The sequence below is a fragment of the Xenia sp. Carnegie-2017 genome, unplaced genomic scaffold (genome assembly GCF_021976095.1).
Source record: "Xenia sp. Carnegie-2017 unplaced genomic scaffold, XeniaSp_v1 HiC_scaffold_23, whole genome shotgun sequence".
Classification (NCBI taxonomy): Eukaryota; Metazoa; Cnidaria; class Anthozoa; order Malacalcyonacea; family Xeniidae; genus Xenia; species Xenia sp. Carnegie-2017.
Window position 1 is genome coordinate 9899194 of NW_025813486.1, and position 19815 is coordinate 9919008.

The window sequence follows — 19815 nt, forward strand, 5'->3', positions numbered from 1 at the left end:
GAATTAACCACTAGATGAGAAAGTATCTACACATTATACAATAGGACTAGAGCCTTGCCCAATTAGACATGTTCAGATTGCCAGACGTGTTGTTTACATGACGTATGAAGTGACAAAAAGCACGGTTGCTAGTTATTTGCAGTAGTATGTTATTTTCGAAATTCTGTAGATTTGTAGACAGTGAAAATGTATATATTTAGCGTGTAACGGTTTTTGATTTGAGTAATTTTACAGAGTGCAGGAAATTATACGAGGAACGGTTCACTGTTGAAATCAAAATTAAGCATAGCAAAATTTAGTGGAATGAAAAAGTCACTAAATCTATTCAACACTACGGTATTTTTACAAAAGTGCCAAAGGCAAATTGAGCGTCATTGCCTCAACATTTCCCTATACTTCTCAATCACTGCAATCGAAAGATGATCGATATGCTTAAAAAGTGTGCTTGTAACATACGAATCACCTCACTTGGTTAACTCTGGAGGAGCACATTTTCCAGTCACAACGTCGAGTAATTCATTTACAGCAAAAAGAAATGGCAAAAAGTCTTATATTGTTATATACACTTGTAGACTTTGTTTTATTTGTAAATTCTATCATTGAAACTCTATAAAAAAAATTATATTGAAGTTTGCATGGTTAAAATTGTCTCTAACTAGCGCATTTTAAACTATAAAGCTACCGGTTTCACACTAAATTTGGTACCTACCATATTTTTAAAGACTATATCTGTTTTGGAATAGCATTATTGTAAAATACATTTTACGTTCCTAGACATGCTAATGAGCCATATATTTGGCATGATAATGAGCCTAAATATTTGGCAAAACATTCAAGTATTGTTCACTTCATTTTTTTTTGGAAAAAAACGTAAGCAAAATGTGTTGCTTTTACGCAAAAACGATGCCCACAAAATGCATTTTGTATTGCTGTAAAACGCTGACAATGGCATTTTCAAGGCTCTGAAATTCAAGATTTCTCAGGGGAGAATGCCTCAGACCCCCCAGGTGCGGAGCGCCTCCGACGTTTTATAACTGATGTTTGAAAAATCCTAGATCCGCCCCTGATTGCTTGTTTGATATTTCTGCATTCCCAATGTACTTAGATGTGTTGTCATTGATGCTTATTTTGTATTTTTGAGATTTTGTATTACTTTCTAGTGGCATGGAACTTTTTTTCGCAGCATGGTCGTTAGGCATCTCTACTCGGCATCTTGCATCCTCTGAAATATTGTATTTGAATGGGGTGCTTTTGAGCTTAAAAAATTGATGGAGTTGCATTTCTTTTCAATCTTCATGGTCCTTTTTCTGATTTGGGCTGGATTTAATCATCTTTCTCAAAATGCTGATTACACATAAAGCTAAGATCTGTTGCTCTCCAACTATAAAGATCGTTTTTAGCCCTTTTTACTACATCCTTCCATCTTTTTAAGCGTGCTTCATCCTTTAAAGGGGACATTTTATGATTGCTAAAATATTTATTGGTATTTTTTTTACATATTGCTTGTTTTCTTTTTTTATTTTTACAAGTTTATAATAAGCTTACCTGTGATAGGCAATGTACTCGTTTTCTTTTTCTTTCTTATTTCGCTTTCCACAAACAACACAAGAATATAGCATTATGTGTTATTACTTTTTTTTGCTTTCGGCTTTTTGTAGATTTTGTCGCTTTTATTTATGACACTGACCTCTATAATGATTGCAGTGAGTGTTTCTTCATGGCATGAAAAATGCTTTTAAAAACACTACATTTTTCTGTTTGGCAAATCGTTTATTTTTACGAAACCTTATAGGCATGTGTATTTAACATGGAACTACAATATTTAGGTGGTTTGAACGTTCGGATATGACTGGAACTTTCAAAAACTCAGAAAAAAGCAGAAAAAATCGAGCGGACTTTTCATAATTTTCGTCTTGTCTTTAAAATTTCTCAGCAATGCTATGACCTTTTGCCGATTTTTTTGCCATTCTATAATTTTGACAGAAAAAATCTGGCTTCATTTTACCCCACTGACTTATCGTTCCAGATGTATATTAGTCTTTTAGTTCAATGATACCATACGGTCACTCCAGATCATCACAACGTCGTATTAGCTCAGTGACTTTAGCCAAGCGATTTATTTGGACTTTTCAATAGTTTTCATCACAGAAATACGACTTTTTTAGTGCAATGGAAGATAAATGCTCAGTTTGGGTAGGCTCGCTACCATTAAAATGTAAAGAAGAGACGCTTTCCGAGTATTTTGGTAAATTTGGGCCGCTAAAAAGCGTCGTGGTTTGTCGTGACGAGCTTGGCAAGTCCAAACGTTTTGGTTATGTCAATTATTTTGGTCGTGAAATAGCTGAATGTGCAGCCTCTGTTATGGACGGCTTTCAATTATTTAATCAATCAATTAAAACTAAAGGGCCTAATGAACTGGAGGCGCTTAAAAATGTACAAAATACTTCAGCAAAAACAGATTATAGGTCAATTACTGACTGCCTGTACTTTGTCGATGGTCGTCAGTGCACATGGAAAGAAGGGGAGGTAGGGAAGACTAATTTCGTCAGATTATTTGACAGTGCTTTTTTCTTGTCCCATTTTGTTTTATGTTATTTTGCATTTCCGCTAATTACCAACGAAAATGTACAAGTACTTTCTGCAACTTGCACTTTCACCAGAGGAGGGAGTGTGCTCCAACTTGGAAATGCATGATTTGGGAACAGGTGGAATGCTGTTAAAAGAACTCTTGGGACTATACGTCCTTCTTGAAGGTGCATGGCTCTGAGGGATGTGGAATTATAAAAAATTCGTTGAGACTTAACTACTTGAACTGCATTAGACAAGTTGTCCAGTTTCATGTAAGGGCAAAGGTAATATGGTGTGGTGTGAACAATGTGTTTTGTATCATAAGTATTCATTTGGTGCCCAATGTTTTGCTTGCTTATAGTGTGGGGACTGTGGGGGGATGAGGACTTGCTTATTTAACCTTTTAGAATAAAGAAGAATTGTTTCCAGAAGTTCTTAAAACATTGATCTTGTTAGTAACTATATCTAACGACTTTGCTACATATTGAATTGATTCCTTTTGTCTTTTTAGTGTATATTTCGTCATTGTGAAGAAGCAAAGAAAACCACCCAAGTTTGCGAAAAATGGCAGCAAAAACAATGCAAAGATGAATTATGCCCATTAAGGCATCCAAGATTGACAAAAAGTTCCATGATCACATTAGATGGTTTGAGTAATATTTTTGTTATTTTATTTTGCATGCACAGGAGAGGGAGGTGGAATAGTTTCGCCTCAATGCTTTTGAAATGGCTTGTAAAGAGTCAATGTTTGATGTCAACGTATATATGTGTCATAGATGTGAATGGACAATACTACTAAATAGTATGGGGCATTTAAATGTAAAAGTTGAATTAGTTGTTATGGTGAAGGACATGACCCCAACTTGTTTCCAGTAGTTTGAAATAGGAACAATTCAACTAGCAAACATGGTGCTTTTCTCAACTTATTAGGAAGTGATATTTAAGTTTATATCATTATGTTCTGCTTTTGTGGCTTGCACTTGCCACCATAATGCAGAGTTTTAGCCAGGATTTTAAAACCACCCATACAAAACACTTTAGTTCAGGAGTTTGGTATATTTGATCAGTTATATTAAGTGTGTTTTTGATGGCAATGAATATCAAAACAGCTATGATTAGTTAAGTAAACATTTGAGGAACGATTTTACTCCAAAGCCATTGTCTGTTTCTTTGTGCACAAATTGCAACAAATTCCGTAAATTTTTCATGTATAGCTTGTGAGCTGCTATTTAAATAGAATATTCTTTGGTTGTTAATTAATTTATTTTGCCATCCACATTCAGTAGCAGATGTCCTTAAAATGGTTGGACAGCCACCTATAGCTAAATTCCTACCATATTGCATCATTTTAAAATAAGTGAGAGTAGGGATATATGTAGAAGTTTAGGTATGCAGTAAAGTGGGAGAGTAAGGATATATGTAGAAGTTTAGGTATGCAGTAAAGTGGGAGAGTAAGGATATATGTAGAAGTTTAGGTATGCAGTAAAGTGGGAGAGTAAGGATATATGTAGAAGTTTAGGTATGCAGTAAAGTGGGAGAGTAAGGATATATGTAGAAGTTTAGGTATGCAGTAAAGTGGGAGAGTAAGGATATATGTAGAAGTTTAGGTATGCAGTAAAGTGGGAGAGTAAGGATATATGCAGAAGTTTAGGTATGCAGTAATGTGGGAGAGTAGGGTTATATGTAGAAGTTTAGGTATGCAGTAAAGTGGGTATTTAGTATTTATCACCTGAACTTTTCGAAATCCTGTTTTTACCTTGTTCCCAGTTGAATATTTTATTTCGTATCAGGAAAAGTGCTTTCTAATTTATGTATGTCTGAGTTACCAGCCCTCCCCCCCCGATTTTGTTTTCCTGAAAGGTGTTGCTTTGTGCTTATTTCCATGGCAATTCGACATGCAAATTTTTTTCACCAGGTGCTCTTCCGTTGCGTTGCCCTTCCCATAATGCTTTTAAGTGTTTTGGTGAATGTGGCAATAAAGATTGCAACACACATTTTCTGGATCACGCAGCTTACGTTGAACATGTGACCATGGCAAAGACAAACCTGGCTCAACCTGTTGACAAATGTATCAAAGTAAGGATGGCATGCTTTGCCAGTTATACATGATCTTAAATTGTGCATGTCATGTTTGTTTTGGCATTGTGTAAATTTTACATGCCACGTTTTCAAGCTGTGTAAATTTAATATGTCATTTTTTGGGCATTGTGTAAATTTTGCATTTCATATTTTAGGCATTATGTGAGTTTTAAATGCCATGTTTTTAAGGCATTTTGGAAAATTTACACGTCTTGTTTTGTAGGCGTTGTGTAACTTTTACATGTCATGTTTTTTAAGCATTGTGTCTTTACTACGTGTTAAAGTTGAAATTGTAACTATGACAACTTATGACATAATTTTTTTTGTTAAGTGTCAGGCAGTATTTTTCAACCATGAAGAAAAAACCAATCACAGATGCTATAAGGATGTACTTACGAATCCACCTCCACCTGCCGTTATCCCAAGTTTTACTTCAACTCGCGTCCAGGCGGAGAAAGATATAGTCCAACCTCGACCTTTATATCCAACTAAATCATCTCTCGCTGCCAATAACCCTTCATTTAACTACACATCGCATCCAAATGTAAAAAGTCAGCAAAGTTCTCTGTTTTTTTCTTCCACCAAGCCATTTGCGAATCTTGATCAAAGCGATTTTCATTGTCCTGAAAAAATAAACGCTCAAAAAAACTCCACTCTTTTCCAATCATTTCCACCAAAACCGATACAGTTTTCGACAACTTTTTTCCCTCAAAAAGATCCCAACTTTGTTGAATTGCGTACGTCTTTAAAAAATCAAGAGAATGCGATGAAGGAATTTGAACCTGTAGGAGTATTTTGGGACTTTGAAAATTGTGCTATACCCAGGGGAAAATCGGCAAGAGCAGTCGTACAGAAGATTCGTTCGGTTTTTCTTGAAAAGAAAAGAGAAGCGGAGTTTATGTGTGTATGTGATACAGGAAAAGAAAAAAAGACTGTCATAGAGGAACTTAATCAAGCTCAGGTGAGCTTTGTTTACATTTTTTATTAATGAAAAGAAAAGACTGTCATAGAAAAAGACAGTGACAGAGGCACTTAATCAAGCTAAGTGAGCTTAGTTTACATTCATTTTGTTAACAAACGCCCGTATTGTAAAAGCTCACTCACACTCGACGAGTGGGGCTTCAAAATCACTTCATATTTATGCAAAGCCCTCAATTTCACTCCACTGATTGCTTGATTTGAAATATCTTGTAAAAAATATTGCTATATACATATGGGGAAATAACTTTGCTAATGATTAGACAGATTTTTGATTTTTGTTATTTTTGTGTCGCACTCAATGAGTGTGAGCGTGAGAAGCTTTTAGAATACGGGCAAAAGACTTGGTTGTGGTAATAAACTTAAATACTGATTTGAAAATGCGTATTTGCAGTGGTAAGTGGGACTATGTAGTTCTGAAATTAATAGTTGAAAAACCAATATTAAAATAGCTATAATTGATGCAACGCATTTCGGTCTAACTTTTATCAGGCGCCACATCTGCTTGAATGAAAACCAAAAATGTTCTTTGTAAAAGGCAACTGATGAGAAGTCTGTCGACATGTATCTTGTCATTTAGTATTACATAATATTTTAGGTTTTCCACAGTTTTCTTAGAACTACATTGTTGTCATTCAATAAGGAAAATACGCTGTTCAAAGCAGTATTTAAATTTATTTTCTATTTGTAATGAAAATGCATTGCTAACGTATCGCAAAGATTAGCTCTGTGTGTAGGGAAATTTTTTCTTTCCATTCTTCCAAAATATTGTAACTGTAGGGTTTGACATTACCCCAATTAATTTTGTTGGGATATAATTGAAACGTACATTTCTCTAAGAGCTGAGAGCCTGTTATATAAGGGCTCAAGAATTAAATTGCATAACTGTTTTCACTCCATTAACTTAGTGTAAACAAATACACAGCAGCCGAAGAGATTGAGCTGCTTAGCAAGTTTACAATTACAGTGATTAAACGTAAGACGATTTTGTCTTTCGGAGAATGTTTTAAAAATATATGGTATTAGGTTCAAAGCAGAAGCACTAATATTGCTTACAAATTTCATTGCCAAATGATTTCATCGATGTTCTTAATTGATGAAACTGAAAAGACTTCCAGCTATTTTTGTTTGTTTGGGTTTGATGGACAACAGAAGCCTTTGAATGTCTTAGGTCGTAAATTGACTGGTATCTAATGGTATAGAATCATCCACATGTAGCACTCTACAAATGAGTAAATTTGCTGTAAAGAACAATTTTATAAATTTATTTCGGGTCATAATGGCTGTCCTAAAATATACACGTTGCATTCTGTTTCTTTGATAGCAACATCTTAACACCTGCGACAATGTTGCACGCGTGACAATGATGTATGCTTGACAGTGTCCCACGCGTGAGAATGCTACACGGGTAACAACGATGTATCCGTGACAATGTTACACGCGTGACAATATTACACGCGTGGCATGCGTGACAATGATGTCATGTCGTGGTACATGATGTATGTGACAATATTACACGCGTGGCAGTGTTTCATGCGTGGTAATGATGTATGATTGGCAATGTTCGCGCGTGAATGCAATTTCAATTTAACGTGAAAATATTAAAAAAATAAATTTTAGGTAACGGTTGTCCACATTAACGCAACATCAAAGAACGCTGCAGATGACAAGCTACGTCAGAGTTTGCGAAGATTTGCGCAGACGTACGACGGCCGAGCGGCTACGGTTGTTCTCATCTCGGGCGATGGTAATTTTGCGATGGATCTGTCCGATCTCAAACATCGTTACAACTTTCGTGTGATATGCCTTCATAATGAATCTGCTTCCTCGGCATTGCTCGGATTTGCTCACGAAGCTCACCGATTTGATCTTCTCACCCAAGACTTACAGAATACAACGACTATTCCGGTAGAGATTTTTTTCAAAGTCCTTTTTTGTGTATTTGTTGATGTTTTCATTTGTGTATTTATTATGAAACATACAAAGGTGTTTAGATGAACAAATTTTTTCTTTGATTTGCACACTTGCAATTGACAGTCTACCGCTTTCACACTAGGTTTTGTCTTTTTATGTTTAAAAATTACTAAGGCGGGGGCTTTGAAGGGTGCAACGTTACGGTTCGGCAAATTATTCTTCAACAGCTTGTTGCTCAAACATTTACATTTCAAAACACACTTCAAAAATCACTTTTTAGATGTCAATCAATAGCAACTCATTTATTCTAACTCGTGTATTCTATTTTGTTGTTAAACATCGTGTTGAGGAAGAAATGTTTTGATAAAAAATTTAGTTAATATGGTAGTTATTTCTCGTAGCAGTTGACACTTTCTAGTTAAATTACGACTAGCCTAAAGTAGTATTTCTTGATTTAGTGTTTTTCATTAGTAATAAAAGAATCTAGTTTTTGACATAGTACTTCTGATTAATAATATAAGATTGTAATTTTGTTATATTACTTCTGATTTGCTAATTGTAAAAGATTCTAATTTTAGTTTGCAGTTTTAATTTCGATGATAAAAAATTCTAATGAGGCATTGTAATTCTGATTAATAATTAGAATTACTAATAATTCTCACCAGCTAATTATAAATGATTGTAATTTTCATTTTGCGGTTATAATTCATGATTCAAGATTCTAATTTTGGCATGACGATTCTTACTACTCAAAATGTTCTATCTTTACCTAGACTTACTTAACGTAGACTATGCATTTTCTTTTGTTATTGAGATATTTCTTTGTTTTTCGACAGTTTTGATGAAATTGTTTTTGCATAAAGGGTGTTTTCATTGGTCGCCATATTGTGGGAAAATCCCATTCAGTGAAAAAACATTATATTAATTTTATGCTCTGTTGAGAATCGGCACTTTGATGTACTCCTCCAACATGGCCGCTTTCATTGACGTCACATGCAAACACTCTATAGGATTTCACTTTAAGCTCTTAAATACAACATGAGAAAATCCAACATGAGCAACTTTTCTTTGAAATCTGTTCATTCTTACATGTATTTTTCATCTTTCTCAGGTCATTCAACAATCACCAACATCGAAAGAAGTTCTTATTACTAACCTTCCACCAGCCAAACAAGTGCTTCTCAAAGCAAAGCTTTCGAAACTCTCCGACAATTGTGGTGGCAAAGTAGTTAAAATCAATGGGAACAAAGCTGTACTACATTTTCCTAACGCAGAAGCTGCTTCAAGGTATTACCCTCGCTTTTTTAAATCACCTAAAACCATTTCCAGCCGGCTTGTCCAAAAAAGTGAAGCAAAAAAAACAAATTCTGAATATGTATACAACATCTTGAGATTTCAAAATATGTATCAATGTAGAAAGGACGATACGTATGTAGAAAAAACAGAGATCCAATATTTTCATTAAACTGAACATAACTGGATGGCTACTTCCCGCCAAAATTTGAAGCCAATAATTCAACTAACTCCAGTCTTTCCACGCGTGGCCCAAAGAAATGTCATTACGACAATAAGCTAGAATGCGGGATTTGACCGCCAGACACGTGTGTGTCTGGGGATAGAATTTGGCTTCATACAGGGCAGCCAGGCTTATATAAAGGTAGCATTCCAGTTATATATTTAGTTCAATGGCTATTTCTCTGTGAAGACCGAGCAAGCGAGGTTAATAAAGTTTATTATATAGCATTATTTGACCTGATATGATGCTTTCTTTCCTTTTCGTTTTTTACGTTGTTTTGTAAGGACTGGTTTTCACTCCACTAGTTTTCGTCAGTAAAAAAAACGAAATATCGTCTGCATAGTAAAATTCACTTTTCGAGTGTGTTTTTTTTTCGACTAGCATTCCTTCATGGTTTTCTGTTTAGTTTTTTTTTATTTTCTAAATATTAGCTGTTTGCTTTACGAAATTTGTTTATATTTAACTGTAAATCGACGCGTTCTGTGGACCGTGGTCCATTACGGAAAAATAATAAACTGGCAAAAATGTTTCTGAGCCAGGAGTTATATAATATAATAAATATATTTTTGGAATCTCAAGATGTTTTTTACTTAAAATCACTCACGCTGAAGTAAAATTGTGGTGGGTTAAACTGTAGGTTAAATAAAGTTGTACAAAGATAGATAGATTTTTTTGCGCATTTAAGATGTAATTTAATTTTGTTTAAGTATCGGCATGAGTTGTGTTTGGAGTTCAATGGTATAGTATGTATATTATAAACTGGCAGCAGGCGTCGGAATCACTGTGACCATGTATATGGACCAACGTAAACACTTCCCCTTGCTCTGAATTTTCCAACTGTGGTGGGAGAGTCCAAGTTCAATTTACCAAATCTAGTAAAAAATTAGCATTTTTGGCCTTACTGGAATCGTAGATGGAGCAATACAGGATTCAAAAACCCTCTCTACCAAACTTATTTATACACGAATTTTCAGAAAGCGCAATACAACATACCTACAATAATGCTCTTATATAGCTATTTGTTAGGTCCCAAACTTCTTTTTGTCCACTCGAACTTAGATTTATGTCGCAGACTTGTTTTTTCACGTAACAGTTCGAGTTTTAACAGCAATCAATTTTTGATTAATAGAGCGCGTCGAAGATTGGACAAAGAAGAATTGTTTGGTTATATTTTATTGGCGACGTTGTTACCTGCAACAAACTTCAAGAATGGAAGTAGCTCTGTTACACAAAAACCATCTTCTACGATGGAGAGTTTCTCTTATATCTCTCCTGCAGTTGCTGGTGTTAGATCTCCGGCAGGTGTACACCAAAATTCCCCTTACAGTCCAAAATTTTGCAAAGAAAATCAATCCCCGAATACAAACATATCATCTCGTACCGAGAGTTTAATCAGAAATACACGACCCCTGCGTTTTACGGATGCTCGTCCGCAAATGAGCCTGCCTTTTCAAAATCTTCCATTCACTGGTCAGCAAATTCATAGCCCGTACATGTTCAACAATATGTTTCGTCCTGGCCTTGTTCATGGAATGCTTGGTATGCGTGCTTGTAGGCCTCTCTCCCCTTTGAACATGTCCACTAGGCCAACGTCTTTACCAGTAGCCCCCATGCCACTTTTTGCCGTGGCGGATGGCCTTGCTCGTCGATCGCCATCACCGGAGCAGCAGTTTAGTGGTGCTGACCTTCTTGTGACGAATTTGAATGAGAGTGAACCTAAGGAAGAGATAACAAAGAAGTTGGCTTCTGTATTCAGAGAACATTGCAAGGTATTCTTGTTGTTTCACTAAAATCAATCACGTCATTACCTGAAACAATTTGTTATTTAGTATACGTATTATCTAATGACTCTTATTACGTTGTGTTTGAGCACGCATGTTTTCAAAGTCAGATTAGGTTTTTCCATTCTATTCTTATCAATAACGCCGAATTTGCGTATGCCCTGCAATATATGACTGACTGTCTTTAAGATCAATAAATAATGCACACATATACAGGATTTTGTACCGGTTTACTTTGAAAGAGATATCTAAAGTTCACTGTGTGTACAAGTTTACTCCAGGCAGTTATGAAAAATGATGAAACAGTAACGCTCATTGCAAGAGTTTGAAAATGGTATTCCTATGTTTAAGAGTTTCAAAGCAGCACAAACCTGTAAGGTCCGGCTTTCTGTAAACGTTAGGATTCGGTTCAACATTTTCTCTGCTAAAACAATTCCGTTCAAACAATACAGATTTACTTTGAAAGAGATACCAAAATGTCACTGTGTGTACCAGTTTACTCGATGCAGTTAGACGACTGTCTTTTATGAACCATATACGACTGCACTATACCTGTAGAATTTTTTATCTATGTTGTGTGATCATTAAGGAACCACTTATGACTAAACTTTACTTGTAGAGTTTTTTACCTATGTTGTGTAAACGTTTTCTTAAATAACAACGTTTATAGGTGTACTCTGTTGTCTTGCATGCCAAGAACGGCGAACCTTTACGAGCCTTTGTGAAGGTTCCACAACTAATCGATGCTCATATGGTAATACCTAAAGTGAATGGGAAAATAGTCTTTGGTAGAAACATGAATGTGTCTCTGGCGAATGAAAAGGAGAAAGAGTTATGTTATTTACAACTTGAGGCCGTTACAGTTTTATTAGAAGCTCCGTTGTGTTGGTTACCCTTAGCGACGTTTTTTTCCAATTTCGAGAAAAAGTACCGGAGAAATTTAGACAGTCGTCATTTTGACGAAATAAAAGATTCTGTTGTCATAAACAGGAGGAATGGGCGTCAAGCGATCTCTCTTGTGGAAGGAAAAATTGAGTTGGAAAAAGTTGTGGTAGATAGCAAAACCTTCACCGCAGATGTTTTTAAGCTTCTTGATCAGTTCGATGGAGTGATAGCCTTAGTGTCTTTTCCAGCTCTATATTGGCTTGAGTTTCGTAAGGAGATCAAGTCATCTCCTACAGGAGCGCTTTTGGTGGAGGTGTTATGTGGTATACCAAATGTAACCGTTGTTGGAACAGGTACCAAACAAAATATACAGTGGATTAAAAAACCTGGGAAAAGTAAGTGGTTTATTTCTCCGAATTCGAAGTTCTTCTCGTTTATGACAATTTGTAATATTACTCAGCCTGCAATAGCCACTTTTGTCAAAGTAGGCATGCGATCATTGAACATTAATTTGTTATTTTTGGTACATTTCTTTAAAAAATGATCAAATTTCTTTTTTTATGTAAAAAGTACCGGAAAATACGTAAATTAAGGCGAAGGAATTCCCCTTTTTGTTTCTTTCCCACTAACTTCCTTAATTGGCTAATTGCAACTTCCCCCAAAAAGCTACCACTTTCTGAAATAACACCTATTACAATGCGTCTTGAAAATGTTCAAAACATCGTGAACGCATGCTTAATATAACAACTTTTCTGTTTTTGATAGCTTCGACGTACAATTCAAGTCAACTTCCAAAGCTTCGGGAGCAAATTGTTGAAATTTTACAAGACGACCATGAATTTGAGATGACGTTTGAACGGCTAAAGGAGAAGTATTTGAACAAATTCGAGAGAACTTTAGATCCTTCCTTATTTGGTTTCAACTCCCTTTCTGATCTCTTGCATTCTATGTCCAGTATTTTGCAGGTATAACAATGTATACATTAAGTGGAAAAACTATAAATTTACATTTGGTTTATCGTTCATTTAACATTATTTGTTCTGCTGTAAATACTATTTTTCATTTCTCTGTTTTTATGGTAGTATATTATCCGTCTAGTTTATACATCAGGGGCCGGTAGCACGAAAGCCGGATATCGCTATCTAATAGATAGCAAATTTTTTAGACACTAGACTGGAGTATATAAGGACTCAAGTTTCAACATTCACTACATCACTAGAGTATATAAGACTCAAGTTTCTGATCTGATGAAGACACTACTAGTACTGGTTTCAACATCAGATGATGAAGACACTAGACTGGAGTATATAAGAACTCAAGTTTCAACATCAGATCACTCATGATGAAGACACTAGACTGGAGTATATAAGAACTCAAGTTTCAACATCAGGTCACTCCTGATGAAGAGACTAGACTGGAGTATATAAGGACTCAAGTTTCAGCATCTCTCTTGATGAATACACTATTTTGGAGTACACAAGGCTTAAGTATGTACATGTGTTTTTATGACTTGCATTCATATGAAATTCAATTAAATTTAGACGAAAGAAGATACCACTGGAAAACACGTTCACTTACTTCGCGAATTGCGCGTGGACCAATTTAAGAAAGAAGTTTTTGATTTGTTGAGTCATCAGCCATGTTGCAGTGTTCTACTTTCTAACTTTATGGCTTCCTATGTCAAGCATTTTGGAAAGAAATTCACACTATCTTCATTTGGCTATAATCGTCTCCCGGATCTCATTAAAGCATTTCCAAGTGTTGCAGAGGTATGTGCACTGATATTTTTGTGGTAGGCGCTGCGCACGCGCCTTATAGTCGCTGCTGTGTTCGAAAATTTTTGTTGCCACGGAAGTGAAACATTGCAAACAAGCAAGTTCTTAGAATAAGAAAAAAAACACTTAAAGCATTTTGCCTCAAGTCAGGGTCATAGAACCTTCAACTGACCGAAGATCCACTTGTTCGAGCGCTTTGCGCTTCCCAGCTACCAATATTTACGGAATGCGTACACAGGACCGTAGTTAGAACATTTCTTGGGGATGGGAGTGTGGATATTCACATATTAATTTTTTCCGACTGATTTCTTCAAAAAGCCAAATCGCTTTCAACAGCTCGCCCATAGTGACTTTTCTTTGTTATTTTATCTTTAACTTTTTTTCGTATGAAAACAACTTGCAGTTTTGATTATCTTAGGCTCACATGATCTGCATGCAAATGATCAAATTTTATGAAGCTTATGTTTTGCAATTTTAAATCAATTGCTACAAGATAGTCACAACAGCGTATTTTGACGAACTTTTAGTCAATATTCAAAATAGTAAATGGATCTATCATTCACCTCATACCCCTGTCAAATTATCTACAAGCAGAATTTTTTAAGTTATTTTACAACACTCAATGACTTCAAAATTAACAAAAGTAAAGCAATTTTTAATTATTGTACTCTCCCCAGTTCCAACTAATTTCGCTGGTGTGTGGGCGATGTAATTATGGTGGATAAAGTTAAATATTGTGGCATAGAAAAAATTGAGACGAAATACTTTTACCATTTTATGTTACACCAGTGAAAAAATGAAAAATTGCAATGTAGTCACCTTTTTTTGAGGGAAATTTCTTATTTTGCCTGTGTTAAAGCTTTCGTTTGACGCACCGTTGGTAATACATCACTGCAAAAATTTAATTTACTTTGAAATAAAACAAATGATAATTTTACGAATAACCTGCAAATTGTTGTTGGCTACTTTTTTGTTCTCCTCTAGCTTTGAAAGCTAGCAATTATTTGCCATTACAGACAGGACTATAAAGAAAGGATCGTGATTTTGTGAATTTTTGGCTGAAAAATATGATCGCATGTAAAATTTAATGCACTTTTCACCCTGTCTTTTAGAGACGTAAATATTTCTATTATGCCAAAATTGAGCTTTTCGCGCGATGAAATAGTGTTATAAAAATCATATGCCTAAAATTTCCGAGGATCTGATTGGTCTTACGAAATTCTTCACTGGTGGAAAACGTCGTATCTGCATTCTTATTGGACGTACGTAATTTTTCCATTGTAAAAATTTGCATATTGACGTTCACCGCCGATGGCTGTGGACAGCATTTAAATTAAAGAGAACATATTGAAAGCAAATTCCAGAAAAATAAAAACACAGCAGGACATTAGACTTCTTCAAGTATTTTTATCGTTTTAACACGAATCCCGATGCATTGAGGATATTTCCGTCAAGCAACTTATAATGAATATCCTAGCGAATTTATTATTTCCGTTCAAAAGATAAAATAACAACGGAGAATACGAACTTAGTTTCTTTGTGAGAAAGAAATTGCCTTTTATATTGCTAATCTTCAAAAGATGGAAGAAGTATTTTGTCATCATGAACAATTCTTTTTTGTTTTTTGATACAATTTATGTAATTATTTTGAAACGTTTGAATTGTGCATGTATATCATTTGAGCAACATCTTTCACCGTAATCTAAAATTCAATGCTTGTATAACAAAAAATAACATCATCATGGTTGGTTCGTTTGTACGATTTATATTCTGCCCTCTTTGAGAAGGATTGAAAACGAACTCTTTTGCTACGATCACTCGTTTTGTTTGCATTCCTTTAAACCTCTGCATAAAGTAGTCTATTTATATTTTTATCAGATCGAAGGTGTTGGTGATCAAAGAACAGTAAAACTTATTGAATTTGGTAAGTCTTTCTTTTCATTATATATTCATGGCAGTTGCATGATATGATCATTGTACTAACAGTTTGATGCAATTTGATGTAAATGAAGTAATACATGGACGCTACATTTCGTGTCTAAGTGTGGTATGAGAATGTGAGATGGTACAAACATTAGCATCTAAAGTATAATACTTAAGATTTTTTCTATATGAATAGCATGGCAGTTGCATGGTATAACGACATGCACTGACAGTTGACGATGTTATAGTTTCTTTCCATGAGTGTATTGGATGGAAACAGGGAATCTTTTTTATGAAGTTATTTTGTGTTCACTTTTTTGACTTTTTTTCATTAGTTTGCTATTTTGTATTTTTTTAAGCTATATCTTCAATGCATGTGTTCTCCTTTTTACGTCACATCCGGTGGGAATTCACCTACTTCCTGTCCACAAAAACCAATGAAAATAAAATTTTTGTCCTATCAAATATATTGAAAATGTTTTTAAATCCGATTTTAACTATCTCAAGAAGTTATTTCCCTGATGCTCATATAAGCGATTTAAGTGTATGCGAAATATATTTGTGAAATCATGAATAGTACCATTGAAAATGATCTAGATAAAATAGATTAAATCTATTTAATCTTTGAAAGAACTATAGTTATCCTAAAAATTTTTTCTCTAAAACGTGTTATGTAGTATTTCTTTGTTAAGGCCAATTTCATATTATATATAGATGAGAAACAACGGTTGAAGGAAACTTCTGTTGATACTCCAGATCAATCTCCATCACAAACTGTTGAAGATATCAAGAAAAGACTGCTTACTTTGATTAAAGAAAAAGACCCGAAACTTATCCTCGTTAAAGACATAGCTAAACTCTATCATGATCGTTTTAATCAAACATTGTTCAAAGAACATGATTTACTCGAGAAAGCTTTGCAAAGCTTAGATAAACCTTTAGAGGTATGTGTTGATCTGCTTAAAAAATTGTTTTGAGGGACAAAATCATTTTTGCTCGAGAAAATCGAGGAAAATTCCAGATTTTTTTTTAGGTTCGAGGTGTTGGCAGTGACAGAGTCGTCGGTGTTTTCACTCATCCTGATCATGATAATGATAACGACTTTGTGTTTGTGAAATCTGCCATCGATGTTTTGTATCATAGTAAGGACTTCAGTTTACCTAAGGCAAAGTTCAATCATCTTTACCAACTCAATGTTTTGAAGAATGAAAATATCGATAAAAAAGATCGTAGATTACATTGCCTTCCAAGTTGTGTTGTGGTGAGTTCATCTTTAAATCTTGTTTTTCACAGTTTACATGCAGAAATTTATTTGAGCGACCCTTTAATGTGCATATGAAACGAAAATTTTGCGAGTTCAATTATGTTTCCATTAGAACAGAACTTTTAAATTGAAAGTGTACTTTCTAAAACAGTTTATGCACGTTTCTTTTCATTCTCGAGATATTGAAGTTTTTGTTATTTCCGGCTTATCCAACGTGTTACGTCATATTGAGTTGCCGCAGTGTTTTAAATACTCTTCATTTTTCTGACAACTTAAAGTTGAAACCATTTGCTAGCATTTTATACCATTACCTCTTTACAATTAACTCTGCTCTGTTGAAGTAACGTATTAGCAAATACCTAATAATTCTAGTTCTCATGCAATGTGACATAACAAGTTAGATAATTCTGAAATAACATACGCTTCTTTATTTCGAGAATGGACTGAGACATGCGTGAATGGTATAGAAACTCCATTGTCATTTAAAAAATGTCTTTACACCGAAGGTATAACTTAAGTAGTAAATTTTTTGTTTCATATCCCATGAAAAATCATTTGATCGTGTTTGTACTGTAAACATAAAATCTTTTTGCAAATCTGTAGTTATTCTGTCATAAAAATTACAATGAAAACACGTAACTTTAGCAAACTCTACTTCCTTTAGCTTCATGCGGTTGGAGCGGATGAAACGGTTTTATTAAGGCGTTCCACTTGTATTCGTTTATTGGTTGAAGAACTCCGACATCTGTTGACTGTGGTCGATGATCGCAGTATGAAACTGGATGAGATACCATCGTTATACAACAAGCACTTTGGGAGAGGATTGAATTTAGAAGCTCATGGTGTTACACGTCTCACGGATATTGAAAATAGTTTAAATGGATCACTTGAGGTATACTTGAATTGTTTTGCACATAGCCTACATATGGAAAATTGAGAATAACTTATCTCATTGACTATTAGAAACGCTCACAATCAAGAAATGTTATTGTTACAGCGTTATTTACATGCATTGTAATTTTAGGATTTGGGCCATGAACTTCTAGAGTATCTTGCCATTAGCAAAATCGCACAAGTTTACGCCTTTTGTTCATTGAAATTTTGTTCAAAAGAACTTTTTGCTTTTTCAGATGAACTCCGTAGAAGCTGATGTCGTTCGTATTTCATTATCTCCTATTGCCCGTTTTGAAATCGAAACACAAAACCTTCTTCGCGCCAATGATGGATGTTTATCTTTTTGTCGTTTTGCTCCCGCGTACAACAAATTTTACGGCAAACCCTGTATCGTATCCGAGTATGGTTTTTCCAAGCTGTTCTCTCTTGTCCATGCCGTCCCTCATGTCGCAAGACTTTCCGGGAGCGGTCCAGAGAAATTTATCATTGCTGTGGACCGATCCATCCCTGAGCGTATCGCAAACGGTGAGTGTCTCACGTGACTGCATCTGTTGCATTTCTTTGTAAAAAATTTTTTTGATCGAGTGCATCTCATACTATCATCTCTTTAGGACAGGTTGTGATGTAAAAACACACAAGTTAAATACACTTGATTTTTTTACAGTTTATGATTATCGTGCAATATGATCAAATATTAACATCCTCATGCAAATTCGTCCAATTTTTTGACTTTGCTTACTCTTGTTGAAAAGTGCTTTCGAACTGGTTCGCAATGTAGTCTGTACATAAGAATGCTATGAGTATTCTTGTTTGTCAGGAGAGGTGAAGAGGAAAATGACTTAGTAGTTTCTACATTGTGTAGATTGATTTCAAGTATCGGATATTAGTTTTTACTAACTTAGGTTATCCTCTTCAAAATCGTTTGTTTGAATTTAGATTTGCTTAGCGTACGAATTGTCGGTGGAAGCACCGAAGAAGTTTTTCCTAATATTGATGGTAAGCTGAGGAAATTTAAAGTAAAACATAACATTCTCATCATTTGTTCTTCTGTTTAGCTTCATGTATAACTGTAAGCACTCAAGCAGTTATGTAACATTATTTTCCAGCGAAATTTCATTCAAACGCCATTTTTCATTTTTCCTAGAAAATGTTATTGTGCAGTCATCATCTGATAAAGAGTCATTTTTCAATGACGTCATGGATGTTCCCGGTAACGTAGAAGTGTCTAATTTGTCATATTCTGTTGTTGAAAAATCTACATCAAGTAAGTCTTGTTCTAAATGCTATCATAAATGTCGAACTGAAGATTATAAAATCAAAAACTCGCGAGAAGCAAAAAAGCATTCACTTGAAGAAGAAACGCACGCGAACTCCATCGTTGAGAAAGGGGCTTCTGTTGGTTTAAAAGCCGATCAAAAAAGTCCATGTTTTGACGAACTTAATACACCCGCTTCTCATAACACGGCCAAAAGTCGCGAGAAAAATGGCGGCGTAAATCCAAACACAAAAACAAAGTTGTCGAAATCTCGTCTCGCCGCCAATTTTTCTCTTCAGTTACAAGAGAAAAGGTGACGTAAGTTGGTTCATTAATTTGTAGATTACCAATTAGCTATGTAAATTCTTTATTTTGAAAAATTAATTATTAGAAAATTGAAAAATATGTAAAATTTATGTAGGTTTAGGTTTTATATTTCAAAATTGAACTTCGTTAGTTAATTAATTGGTCCTCGTTTATACTTTATTGAATTAGTATTGCATGCTATTGATATCGATCTAAGATACTCGAAACAGTTAAATATAACTTGTGGCTGAAGTAACGATTTGTGTACTTACTTATATTTTTTATGTAAAACACCATGTTATAACTTTAAATATTGTATGAAGCCAGTATTTAGTTTATCGTATCTATTTTTTATATTAAACAAACATTTGGTTTCATACGTATTAAATTATTTGCAGTTTCAGACTTGTATTAGAATTTTAAAATTCAAAATGTACATTTTTTCGTTCCTGACGCCTTTATTGCCTGGTTTCCATATGATCGTTTCTGTCGCTAGAGTCGTTTCTGTCTGTTGAAAAAAGTCCCCTGCGGTGATCAAACGACAGAAGCGATTATTGCGATGAACTGATTTCCATTAATCGTATGCATCGTATCTAATTTGAACTAGTCACCATACACTTACTGTATGATATATTCAAAATGGCGGCAGTCAATCGAAGAGGAAGACTTGTAGCGTG

The 19815-nt window shown here is 34.8% G+C and overlaps 1 protein-coding gene across 2 annotated transcripts; it reads left to right on the forward strand.

Annotated features, from left to right (window-relative positions):
• Positions 1-2120: 2120 nt before the first annotated feature.
• LOC124448572 (meiosis regulator and mRNA stability factor 1-like) lies at positions 2121-19541 on the forward strand. 2 transcript variants are annotated; one of them, XM_046999536.1, is made up of 17 exons: positions 2121-2526; positions 3080-3215; positions 4484-4644; positions 4979-5608; positions 7246-7533; positions 8651-8826; positions 10185-10824; positions 11507-12116; positions 12487-12686; positions 13263-13490; positions 15375-15420; positions 16134-16363; positions 16453-16680; positions 17348-17575; positions 17814-18102; positions 18514-18573; positions 18722-19541. In XM_046999536.1, the coding sequence occupies exons 1-17, from the start codon at positions 2170-2172 to the stop codon at positions 19147-19149; spliced, it is 4935 nt and encodes a 1644-aa protein (XP_046855492.1). In that variant the 5' UTR covers positions 2121-2169; the 3' UTR covers positions 19150-19541. The 2 variants fall into 2 exon arrangements, with proteins under 2 accessions (XP_046855492.1, XP_046855493.1); XM_046999537.1 differs by lacking the exon at positions 18514-18573.
• Positions 19542-19815: the final 274 nt, after the last annotated feature.